Raw genomic sequence first — 12,480 nt, forward strand, 5'->3', positions numbered from 1 at the left:
GCTCTCACTAAATCTACCGGGAATGGGTTATATATACAACTGACCCTTTGAGCCAAGGGTTACAAATAATAATAGCTAACATTTAAATGGTGCTTTAAGGTTTGCGAATCGTTTTCCAATGATCTCATTTGATCTTCACAACTACCTTGGGATGTAGGTTCTATTATCCCCATTTTAACACAAGAGGAAAACAAGGCAGAAAGAGATTAAAGGACTTGTCCAGGGTTGCATCTGAAGGGGAATTTGAATTCAGGTCTTCCTGACTCCAGATCCAGAATTCTATACATTTCACCATATAGCCCACCATATTTCTGGTGTAGAGTATAGAGTGGTGGATTTAGTTAATGAGATCAGTTTTGTCTAATATGCAATATGTTGTCTAACATATAATAATTGTTGGATCTGGAGGAAAGATAACAGTGTACCTCCCTCCCTTCTTCTCAGTGGTGGGGAACATGAGTGTGGAATGTTGCATACATTGTCAGATGTATTGAATGTCTGGTTTTCCTGAACTGCCTTTCTCACCCCCCCCCCACTTTTTTATTCAATAACTAGAGATGTCTCTCTGGGAAGGGGACGGGGAAAGGATTTATTTTGACACAAAAGGGATGTAAAAATAAAAGATATCATTAAAATTTTATATATATATATATAAAGAGATAGATCTGAGTTCATAGCTCACCCCTGCCACATTAGCTGTGTGATCTTGGGCAAGTCACTAAGCTTCTCTGTGCTTTAAGCTCCTCATCTGTAAATTAAGGACAATTATATCTGTCATATCTACTTCACAGGGTCATTGTGAGGAAGTCCAAATGAGATTACGTGTGCAGAATGTTATGTAATCTCAAATATAACAGAGATGTCAGTTGGGATAAAGACTATTAATATAATTCCATAACCAACACCCACAGAGAGTAGGTAGCATTTGAACTTAGATGTTCTGATTCCAAACCCAAGGCTTCTCCCCCTGACTTTCAAAACCAGGATCACTGGTCAAGAATGCCTTGACCTTAGGAAACCTTATCTTCTGCTCCATCCCTTTCTCCCACTGCTGTATCCTCTATACTGTCTCAGCCCAGGGAGCTGGTCGGTAAGTCAACAAGCATTTATTAAGCACCTACTATGCGCCAGTCATTGGGGATACAAAGAAAGGCAAAAGACAGTCCCTGCCCTCAAGAAGTTTGCAATCTAATGAGCAGACAACATGCAAATAACTAAGTCCTTACAACATATGTACAAAGTGGGTGGAGGGCAGTCTAAGAGGGGAGGCACTAGCACCTGTGGGGAGGAGGGAACCAGAAAAGGCCTCCTATAGGAGATGGGATTTGAACTGAGTCTTTCTGAAGAAGACCATCAAGGATTGAGAGTATTCCAGGTAGAAAGAATAGCTGGGGGGCGGGGAGCAAAGAGTCAGGAAATATATGCGTGCATCCTAGAGTACTTGAAGGGGAGTAAGGTGTAAGAAGATGAGGAAGGGAGGAGGGGGCTGGGTTCTAAAGGGAATTTTATATTTGACTCTGCACGTAATAGGGAGCCATTGGAGTTTATTGAGTAGGGGAGTGACTTGGTCATTTATGAATGCTAGGAAGACCAGTTTGGTGGTCTTTGAGAGGAAGAGGGACTTGAGGCAGGCACACCAACCAGACAGCTATCGAAATGTTCCAGGTAGAGGTGAGGACAGCTGTTGAGTAGAGAAGGACATACATATGACAGACATGTGAAGTAGAACATGACAGGGATTGGCAACTGATTGGCTCTAGGAGCGAGGGGAGAGGGAGGACCTGAGGAGGAAACTTGGATTGGGAAGCTGGAGGAGAGGAACTGTGGCTTCGGGTTTGGACGTGTTGGGATGGAGATGCTTCTGGGATAGCCCGGGACATTAAAGCTAGATTGATTGACCTGGGAATCACCTGCACAGAGATAATAACTGAAGCCGGGGAACTGAGGAAGGCACCGAGCGAGATGGTATGGAGGGAGAAGCCCCAGCCAGAGGCTTTGGGGACACCTCTGGTTAGTGGCTATGACCCGGAGGAGGGGGCAGTGAAGGAGATGGGCCAGAGAGGTGAGCACCTTTGGCATGGGCAGGGACAGAACCCTCTCATCCTTGGCCTCTCCCCCTGCCTGAGCACCCCTGGGATGGGGGGTGGGGGGAAGGAGAGCTCTATTTGGGACCCAGAAGCGGTCAAGGAGAGTTTCGGTCACTCCTCATTCAGGCCAGATTCCCAGAAACACTGGGTCAGGGAAGGGGGTGGGGGTAGGGCTAGGTAAACAGACCAAAGGTGAACGGGGCCTGCAGGCTGTGGTCTAACCTCCTGTTAGAAGGGAACATGGACTTACTAAGGTGAGTGGGGAAAGGGGGTGATCCTGCACCCCATCTAGGGCTACCATGGAGTGTTCACCTTCCCGGAAAGGGTCAGAGGAGGGAATCACTGCTGGGGCCTTGGCTCTGGGCCTCAACCCTTACCTCATTGGGCCCCAACATCAGAGCCAGGTGCCCCGACCCAAATCCCTTTATTCCCCACACCCCAAACCTGAACTTTCGGTCCTTTACTCCTTGACTCGTGCCCTGCTCCAGCTTCTGCTTCCCTGCCCCTCCCTCTCGAGACCCCACCTCTAACTCTGAGCCCCTAAGCTTCATTCCCAAACCCCAACCTTTACCTTCTATTCCCCTCACCCGCTACTCCCGTCCCCTAGTCTCTAATCCAAATCGAAATCCAGACCTTTGAGCTCTGTCCCCTTTACCCTCTGTCCTCCTGACCCCCAGCCTCTGCCCCTTGCCCTTCATCTGAATCCCCCAGAGCCCTTGTCCCCTTAATCCTCAGCCTCCGTGTGTTCCACCACCTGCCTCACTCCCATCATTCCCGCCAGGCTGAGTCTCTTGCTGGCAATGGTGTTGCAACAAGTGGGTGGAGGCCCATGGCCATCGGCCGTATTTGGACGCCTCACGTCCCCCGGCTTCCCCGAGGTGTACCCCAACAATGAGGAGCAGAGCTGGAACTTGACAGCCCCCCCTGGCTACCGAATCCGTCTCTACTTCACCCACTTCAATCTGGAGCTGTCCTATCTCTGTGAATATGACTTTGTGAAGGTAGCGGAGGAGGAGCTTGTGGGGAGGGTTGCCCAGGGCCAGGAGGACAGAGGGCATGGGAAGAGGCCCAGGCCCAGGCCCAGCTAGGCAGCTGCTGAATATGGCCTCAGGCACTAGCTGTGTGACCCTGGGTAAGTCTCTTAACCTTCTTACCTTTTTGTGCCTCAGTTTCCTTATCTGTCAAAAGGATGCAATGGCCTCTAAGGTTGCTTGCAGCTCCAGCACTGGGGAGTGGGCAGCCCCTTGGGATCAGAAGGCCTGGTCTCTCGTGAGTGGTATGGGAAGAGGAAGAGAGACTGGTGCCACGGGCAGCCGGCAGAGGCTCCCCAGGATGAAAGGGAGCTGACTTCGACAGTCTTCCCTGGCACATAGTAACCACCTAATAAATGCTGGTTGACCAGCCAGGACCCAGGGTCACTGGGGTGGACCCTTCAGTTCCAGAAGGAGGTGGAAGCTGGACCATGGGTGACATATTCTCCAGACCACCCAACTCCTCTCTAAATGGGCTAGACACACTTGCCTACCTGCTGTGATTTGTCTGGGCCCATTCAATTTTTATTTGTCATCCCCTCATTTTATAGATGAGGAAACTGAGGCAAACAGAGTTAAGTGACTTGTCCAGGGTCACACAGCTAGTGTCTGAGACAGAATTTGAATCCAGGTCTTCCTGAGTCCCGGTGCAAGGCTCTAGCCACTACCCCACACTGATTCCATCCTCCCTGCCCTGCCCAGCCCACCTCAGAGAGGCTGTTAAGACCCAGAGGGTTGCTCAGGGCTGGTTGGCATAAGGACTGGCAGACCAGGCTCAGCAGGAGAAGTCCCAAGAGGGGCTCAAGGAAGAGGGGCAGAGGTCTGATAATTCTTCTCTCTCTTTGCCCCACCTGGGGATCAGCTCTACTCTGGGGACAAGCTGCTGGTCACGCTGTGTGGGCAAGAGAGCACAGACACAGAGCAGGCGCCTGGCAACCACACGTTTCACTCAGTGGGCAGCAACCTCCACGTTGCCTTCCGCTCTGATTATTCCAATGAGAAAGACTTCACCGGCTTTGAGGCTTTCTACGCAGCTGAGGGTGAGTAGGTCAATGAGTCGAAGCCATCAGTGGGTGGTGAGGTCCCACAGGAGTGAGAGATGGGCCAGGGAGCCCCCCTTGGCCCAGGCTCCAACCTGACACCCCCCCCACACACACATCCAGTGCCTCAGTTTCCCCATCTGAGAAGCTTAGCATACACCAACTTGCTCCCCTTTTTACCTATTTCCTGAAGAGCTAGAGCCAAATTTAGGGTCTTAGAGCTGAAAGGCACCTTAGAGAATGTCCAGTCCATATTTACAGATGAGGAAACTGAGGCTGAGAGAGGAAATGATCAGCTGCAGTTTAGCAGGGTCTAAGAACACACAACAACCAGCTGCTGGCTTGATTGGTGAGAATTCCTTCCCCCTTATACACAGGTGCCCCTTCTTCCTTCTCTACCATGGAGTGGCAGGCCTGGGCCTGTCCTAACACCCTCCCTAGCCCCAGGAGGCTGGGAGTCTGAGGCGTCACCACCCCTCCCTCCCTCTTGCAGACATCGATGAGTGTGAGGTGCCACATGGATCAGACCCCATCTGTGATCACTACTGTCACAATTACCTGGGCGGCTTCTACTGCTCCTGCCGAGCAGGCTTCAAGCTCCACAAAGACAAGCGGACTTGCTCCGGTGAGAGGCTGCCCCATCCTGCCCACTCCCCTCACCCCTTGCCCACTCCCCTCACCCCTGCCCACTCCCCTCACCCCTTGTCATTCTTCCTGCCTTTTCTGAACACTGTGGAAGACTCAATGCCCACCCTTCTCCACCTACAGAGAACTCCCCAGCTGCCAACCAGGACGGGCACTCTTGGGTCAAAGGGAAGGTGCTGCCCCCTCCCCAAGCTGAGGGCGACTCAATCCCTCGAGAAACTTCACCCAATGCTGGGCATGGGCCTGGGGGAGGGTCAGGAAAAGACTGGCTCAAGGACAGGGCAGTGGCAAGAACACAGGCTCTGGGTTCAAATCTCACCCTTGATGTTTGTCACCTATATGACCTTAGGCAAATCATGTCACTTTCCTGGGCTTTAGTTTCCTTCTCTGTAAAATGGGGGGGGGGGGACGGGAGCTGGACTAATGGCCTCCAAGGTCCCTTCTATCTCTAGGTCTTGTAATGGGACAGCTTTGGTTTTGACCTCCTCCCATTTCTTTTCTTTTCTTTTTTTTTTGGTGGGGCAATGAGGGTTAAGTGACTTGCCTAGGGTCACACAGCTAGTAAGTGTCAAGTGTCTGATACTGGATTGGAACTCAGGTCCTCCTGAATCTTTGGCCGGTGCTTTATCCACTGCACCACCTAGCTGCCCCCCCCCCCATTTCTTTAACTTTTCCTTGCCAACCACTAACTTGCTTTTCTCCATGGCCCTCCCTTGTCCGTCATGATCCTTGACCCCAGACTCTTCCAGGGGAATACAAACACGTGGGCACCCACTGGTGGCTAGGCCTGGAGTACAGATCTTGCCTCTGTGAGGCTGGTCTGATGGAATCCCTGTAGCCTTTATAAGAAATGTTATTGTTATTATTATTTGACCAAATCAGGCCATTTTTTTCTCTTCTGTCTCTGAGTCCTCAGACAATTTCCTTGGCATACCCCCTTCTCCCCTGCTCCCCAACCCTGTCTCAGGGGGAGAGCTGAGAGCCTTGCTCTACAGGGTAGCCTCTGATATAATTTCTCTCCTATCTTTATTTTCCAGCACAAGATAATTAACGTCCCCTTAGCCAGGAAAGCCAGCGAGGGCCCTGGGGCAGGGCCAGGCATGGGCTCTGCTGGATGAAGCGTCAGTGCCTGGAGGCAGCCCGACTCAGACAATAAACCTGGCTTTCTCCCAGTCCTGGCCAGTGGCTGCCTCCAGGCGTGTCTTTGTGGGGGAGGGCAGGCCAAGGACCCAGAAGGCCAGGTTGGGGAAGCAATGCTGTGACCTTGGAGACCAGCCCCTTTGCCAATGGAAGTGGGCAGTGGCTACTGGTCTATGGGGCTGAGCAAGAGCATGAGTCATCAGGTGCTTTCTCCTCATCTTTCTTCCTTTTCATAGAATCATGGTATGTCAGACCTGGGAGGGTCCTAGAACACAGGATGTCAGAGCTGGGAGGGCCCTTAGAACCCAGGGTGTCAGAGCTGGGAGGGCCCTTAGAACACAGGATGTCAGAGCTGGGAGGGTCCTAGAACACAGGATGTCAGAGCTGGGAGACCTTAGAACTCAGGATGTCAGAGCTGGGAGGGTCCTAGAACCCAGAATGTCAGAGCTGGGAGGGCCCTTAGAACCCAGGATGTCAGAGCTGGGAGGGCCCTTAGAACCCAGGGTGTCAGAGCTGGGAGGGCCCTTAGAACACAGGATGTCAGAGCTGGGAGGGTCCTAGAACACAGGATGTCAGAGCTGGGAGACCTTAGAACTCAGGATGTCAGAGCTGGGAGGGTCCTAGAACCCAGAATGTCAGAGCTGGGAGGGCCCTTAGAACCCAGGATGTCAGAGCTGGGAGGGCCCTTAGAACCCAGGATGTCAGAGCTGGGAGGCCTTAGAACACAGAATGTCAGAGCTGGGAGGGTCCTAGAACACAGGATGTCAGAGCTGAGAGGGCCCTAGAACACAGGTTTTCAGAGCTGGGAGGCCTTAGAACCCAGGATGTCAGAACTGGGAGGGTCCTAGAACCCAGGATGTCAGAGCTGGGAGGGCCCTTAGAACCCAGGATGTCAGAGCTGGGAGGCCTTAGAACACAGAATGTCAGAACTGGGAGGGTCCTAGAACACAGGATGTCAGAGCTGGGAGGGCCCTAGAACACAGGTTTTCAGAGCTGGGAGGCCTTAGAACCCAGGATGTCAGAACTGGGAGGGTCCTAGAACACAGGATGTCAGAGCTGGGAGGGCCCTTAGAACACAGGATGTCAGAGCTGGGAGGGTCCTAGAACACAGGATGTCAGAGCTGAGAGGGCCCTAGAACACAGGTTTTCAGAGCTGGGAGGCCTTAGAACCCAGGATGTCAGAACTGGGAGGGTCCTAGAACCCAGGATGTCAGAGCTGGGAGAGCCCTTAGAACCCAGGATGTCAGAGCTGGGAGGGTCCTAGAACCCAGAATGTCAGAGCTGGGAGGGCCCTTAGAACCCAGGATGTCAGAGCTGGGAGGCCTTAGAACACAGAATGTCAGAACTGGGAGGGTCCTAGAACACAGGATGTCAGAGCTGGGAGGGCCCTAGAACACAGGATGTCAGAGCTGGGAGGGTCCTAGAACCCAGGATGTCAGAGCTGGGAGGGCCCTTAGAACCCAGGATGTCAGAGCTGGGAGGGCCCTTAGAACACAGGATGTCAGAGCAGGGAGGGTCCTAGAACACAGGATGTCAGAGCTGGGAGGGCCCTTAGAACACAGGATGTCAGAGCTGGGAGGCCTTAGAACCCAGGATGTCAGAACTGGGAGGGTCCTAGAACACAGGATGTCAGAGCTGGGAGGGCCCTTAGAACACAGGATGTCAGAGCTGGGAGGGCCCTTATTGACCATCTAACCCAGTCTCCTCATTTAATACATGAGAAAACTGTGGCCCAGAGATGAGAAGTGACTTTTCCAAAGTCACACAGCCACTTAGTGGCAGGACTGGGCCTGGATTCCAGGTCTTCACCCAACTTTGTTCAGGGCAATGATTACTTCCAAGACTCCAGCAGGCGAGCATAGACAGTCTCAGTCCCGCTGCTCCACGACCCTCTGCTATTGAAGCAGCTCTTGGTCTCTGCCCCTTGTCTCCCACCCTACGTGAGGTCCCAGTTTGGTTCTTTCCCCAAGATTGAAGCCCTGCCCCTGCCCTCCCTCCCCTCTGGTGGCCGCTTTGCTCCCTTGCTGGGGAAGGCCCAGGAGCTGGGGAGTCTGTGGCTGGGCTAGAACAGACCCCCCTCTCCAGGCCCCCACTGCTTGGAACAGTGAGCAGGAGGGCTGAATGAGGTTCTGTCCCTCACTGACATGGCTGGAAGGCCAAGTGCTGGGTGGGTGGGGTCCCTTGAATCACTGCTCAAACCTATACTCACAGGTCACTGGGGTCTGCTTGGTGCAGTGCAAAGAAGGCTGAGTTGGAGTCAGAGGCCCTGGGTCCCAATTCTGGTTGTGAGACTGGCTAAGAAGGTGGCAAGGGGCCGCTAGGTGGTGCAGTGGATAGAGCACCGGCCCTGGATTCAGGAGGACCTGAGTTCAAATTCGGCCTCAGACACTTGACACTTACTAGCTGTGTGACCCTGGGCAAGTCACTTAACCCCAATTGCCCCATAAAAAAAGAAGAAGAAGAAGAAGAAGAAGGTGGCAAGTCCTCTGGAAACATCCCTTCAGCAGTCTGGGCTGGACAAAACGACGCGTGTGGAAAGTCCCTGACTCTCAGCCAATGACCCTGTGATCTCTGCAGGGGCTCTGGGAGGGAGCTAAGGAGCATCACTGCTCCATCCAGCAGAGCATGATGGGCCTCCAAGTCCATCCTGCCTCCTCTCTCTCCTCCCCCCTTCCCCAAAGGGCTGGCTCTACCTCCTGCCCCAATTGGAGTCTCTTGAGATCGTTAGATTGGATAACTGGAAGCTTTGGGTACTAGGTTTGAGTGCTGTGAGAGAGAGACAGAGAGAGGGAAAGGGAAAGAGACAGACAGAGAGATACACACACACAGAGACAAAGAGACTTTTTTTTCCAACCCATGATTTAAAGGCATCTCTCTCCCCCCCAACCTGGCAGAAAATGTAACAACACAGTGCATAGAGTCTTGGACTTACATACAGTCAGGAAGGTTCTGGATTCAAATCCTACCTCAGACACTAGCTGTATGACCCTGGACAAGTCATTTAACCAAGGCTCTATGTCTCAGTTTCCTCAAATGTAAAATGAAGGAGTTGAACTCTATAGCTTCTAAAGTCCCTTCTAGCTCTAAATCTATGGTCCCAGGAGTCAGGAAGTTAATATCCTGCCTCAGACATTGGTTATATGGCCATGGGAAAGCTACTTCATCTATGCGTCTCAGATTCCTCATTTTCAAAATGGGGATAATAATTCCTATGTGACCCACCCCTTGTGGCTATTACAGGGCTCAAATGGGATAATGTATATTCATTACTTTTCATTACTATAAATTCATTGATATTTCTGTAGAAATGTCAACTATTATTATTGTTATTTGGAATCAGCAGACCTGGGTTCTAATCCTGCCTCTGATAGACACTCCTACCTGTGTCGCAATCTCTCTAGGTCTAAGTTTCCAATCCAAAGGGGCATGGATTAGATGATCCCTAAGGTTCCTTCTGGCTTGACATCTATGACGTGATCAGCTCCAAGCCCCCTCTTTTGCAGCCCAGGGAAGGGGGACCATATCCCCAGAGTAGACAATGAGAGAAGAGGCATCCTGGGGTTCTCAGAAGTTAGCAGAAGACAGGGCTATCTATCATGGTGATGTGGAAGAAAGTTAGAGACAGTTTCCCATTGGAGCCCCCCTGCTCATGGCTGAGCCCAAGGTGTTGTGTAAGAAAGTCTAGCTTCTTCCTCCAGAATATGTCATCCAAGGAAGTAAAGACCCTTCCAGAGAGTGGGCCTCCTCTTTGAGGCAGGGAGGCACCTGGGGCAAAGTGGAGAAGACTTTAGGGTCAGAATCCTGACTCTAGCCTCTCTTCTAGCAGGAATCCCCTCCACAGCCCGTCTGACATGCACCATGTTGAATTAGGCTTTCCCGAGCCTAATGTAGAGTGGGCAGCCTCAACAATCAGCCTTCCTGTTGGTGACCACTCGTGAGGCACAGTTTTCACATCTGTAGAGTGAGGGTGTTGGGCTAGATAACTTCAAATCCACCTAAAAGCAAATGTTTATTGAGTGCTGCTTACTGTGTGCTATGGCCCTGTGCTAGGTGATAGAGAGACAAAAAACAAAGCAAAACAGTCTCTGCCCTCAAGGATCTTACATTCTAATGGGACTTGAGAACTTCTTAGGATTCTGGGCCATGTAGTTTAAGCCTACATACGATACATGCAAGTGAATATAAGATAATTTGGGAGGGAATGCACTTGAAGAGGAGTCTCAAGAAAGATTCTATGTAGGAGGTGCTTGAGCCAAATCTTGGAGGAGAACAGAGATTCTGAGACTGAGAAGAGAGAGCATTCCAGGGCTGGAGAACAGCCAGTGCTGAGGGGTGGAGATAGTAAGCTAGGGGATTGTGTGTGCATGTGTTCAAAATATTGGCTATACCAATATGGAAGAGGGTATGGAGGGGAGTAATGTGAGAGACAGTTGGAAAGATGGGAAGGGGCCAGGTTGTGAAGAGATTTAAATGTCAAGTAGCATTTTATATTTGATTTTAGAGATTTTAAGGAGCCATGGGAATTTTTAAAAATAAGGATGTGATAGGATGTCTACGCTGAATGTGGATGAGAGTGGAGACATGAGGCAGGGAGACCAAATGGGGGCCCAGACAAGAGATGATGAAGTCAGATTGTGGCCATGGGAAGGGAGAGGAGGAGACGTAGGGGAGAAATACCACGGAAATAGAAATGACAAGATTTGACAACAAGATTGTATCTGTGGGGTAAGTAAGAGAGGGAAGTCAAAGATGATGCTGAGGTCATGAGCACGAATGACTGGAGAAGGCTGATGGTAGTGTGATGAAATAATGGGTCTTTGAGTATCTGCTAAATCCTTTGATTTTTGTTTTGTTTTGTGGTGGTGTTGCTTTTTGTGGGGCAATGAGGGTTAAGTGACTTGCCCAGGGTCACACAGCTAGTAAGTGTCAAATGTCTGAGGCCAGATTTGAACTCAGGTCCTCCTGAATCCAAGGCCAGTGCTTTATCCACTGCGCCACCTAGCTGCTCCTCAAGGTGACTTGAGATAGGGTTCCACAGGGGTCCCAAAGGCATCCTGTCCATTTGCCATCCACGGCCTTCCTCCCCAGACAGGTCTTGGTTTACCTGAGAAGTTTGCCCAGCTGAAGACTTCTCTGGGCAAGCCGGCTGAGCTGCTCTGGGGAGCCACTGACATCCCTGGGAGGCATCTCAGCAAATTCTTGGCTCTCTGGAGACCAGAGTAAGAACACTCCAGGGCCTGACTTGGGCACCCCTTCGATAGCTGGGGCCTAGCTTCCCAGCCCTGCCCGCCACAGTTAGAATGGAGTTAGTCTCCTCCCCGAGTCAAAATCATTAACGATTAGGGGATGTTCCAGCTCTGGGTTTGGCGCTGGGGGAGGGGGTCAGGTACAAGCAGTGAAAGGTGATTGATTCGGTAAGAAGTGTGAGGGGGCGATTGAAGGCACTAAATTCTCCATCCAGCTCTTGTCCTGTTCTCTTGCTAGCCCAGTGCTCAGGCCAGGTCTTCACGGAGAGATCTGCAGTAATTATGAGTCCCGACTACCCCCAGGCCTACCCCAAACTCTCCAGCTGCAGCTACAGCATCCAGGTAGAAGATGGATTCAGCGTCATCCTGGAATTCGAGGGCTCCTTTGATGTGGAAGCTCACCCAGAGACCCCGTGTCCCTATGATGTCCTCAAGGTGGGCTGCCTGGGAGGCTCCCTGTTTAGGCCAGCAGTTCCCACCCTTCTACCCACTGGTTTGTTTCCTGAATCTGGATTAGCTTCCTAGACCCCCTTCCAACAGACATCCAGACGGGAGCTCGATGCTTCTGGACAACGTTGTAGCTCTTCAGCCAGCAGTCATTTCCTTTCACTGAGTCAATCACCAAAGCTCTCCTGCCCCTATCGGCCTCACCAAAGCCCACTTGGGCTGTCTCTGTGCAGAGCAGTGATTGGCCATCTCGAGATCCAGTGTCAAGAACTGTCTTTATAATAAGATCGTCAACTTTGTGTGACCCTAAAGATCTAGAACGTCATAGACACTACAGACTGTCAGAATACTGAATGTCCTGAAATGTTAGAACATAGAATATGAAAGCCAGGAGGGATCTCAGAATATCAAATGTCAGAGCTAGCGGAAACATTATTAGAAGATAAAATATTAATACACCAAATGTCAGGGCTAGAAGAGACTTTAGAACATGGAATGTTAGAGGTGGAAGGGGCCTACAACTTTGTGTGACTTTGATCTTTCAGATTAAAACAGATAAGGAGGAATACGGTCCATTCTGTGGACAGACCTCGCCCCCCAAAATTAACACCAGAAGTCACACCGTGAACATCACCTTCATCACTGATGACTCAGGAGACCATACTGGGTGGAAGATCCGATACCTGACCACGGGTAGGAGTCTCCTGACCTCATTAAGAAGTCTCTGGTGTGGGGGCGGCTAGGTGGCGCAGTGGATAGAGCACCGGCCCTGGATTCAGGAGTACCTGAGTTCAAATCCGGCCTTAGACACTTGACACTTACTAGCTGTGTGACCCTGGGCAAG

The 12,480-nt window shown here is 51.2% G+C and overlaps 1 protein-coding gene across 2 annotated transcripts in view; it reads left to right on the top strand.

The window, feature by feature from the left end:
* The first annotated feature begins 2,223 nt into the window (after window positions 1-2,223).
* The window catches only part of MASP2 (MBL associated serine protease 2), a 28,290-nt gene continuing 18,033 nt past the window's right edge, over window positions 2,224-12,480 (top strand). For both annotated transcript variants that reach the window (XM_043992944.1, XM_043992945.1), the window contains exons 1-6: window positions 2,224-2,341; window positions 2,869-3,088; window positions 3,981-4,158; window positions 4,652-4,783; window positions 11,428-11,624; window positions 12,182-12,329. In XM_043992944.1, the coding sequence (XP_043848879.1) occupies window positions 2,328-2,341; window positions 2,869-3,088; window positions 3,981-4,158; window positions 4,652-4,783; window positions 11,428-11,624; window positions 12,182-12,329 (889 nt within the window). In that variant the 5' untranslated portion in view covers window positions 2,224-2,327. The remainder of the gene's footprint in view (window positions 2,342-2,868; window positions 3,089-3,980; window positions 4,159-4,651; window positions 4,784-11,427; window positions 11,625-12,181; window positions 12,330-12,480) is intronic.

Source organism: Dromiciops gliroides, chromosome 3, assembly GCF_019393635.1.
Source record: "Dromiciops gliroides isolate mDroGli1 chromosome 3, mDroGli1.pri, whole genome shotgun sequence".
Lineage (NCBI taxonomy): Eukaryota > Metazoa > Chordata > Mammalia > Microbiotheria > Microbiotheriidae > Dromiciops > Dromiciops gliroides.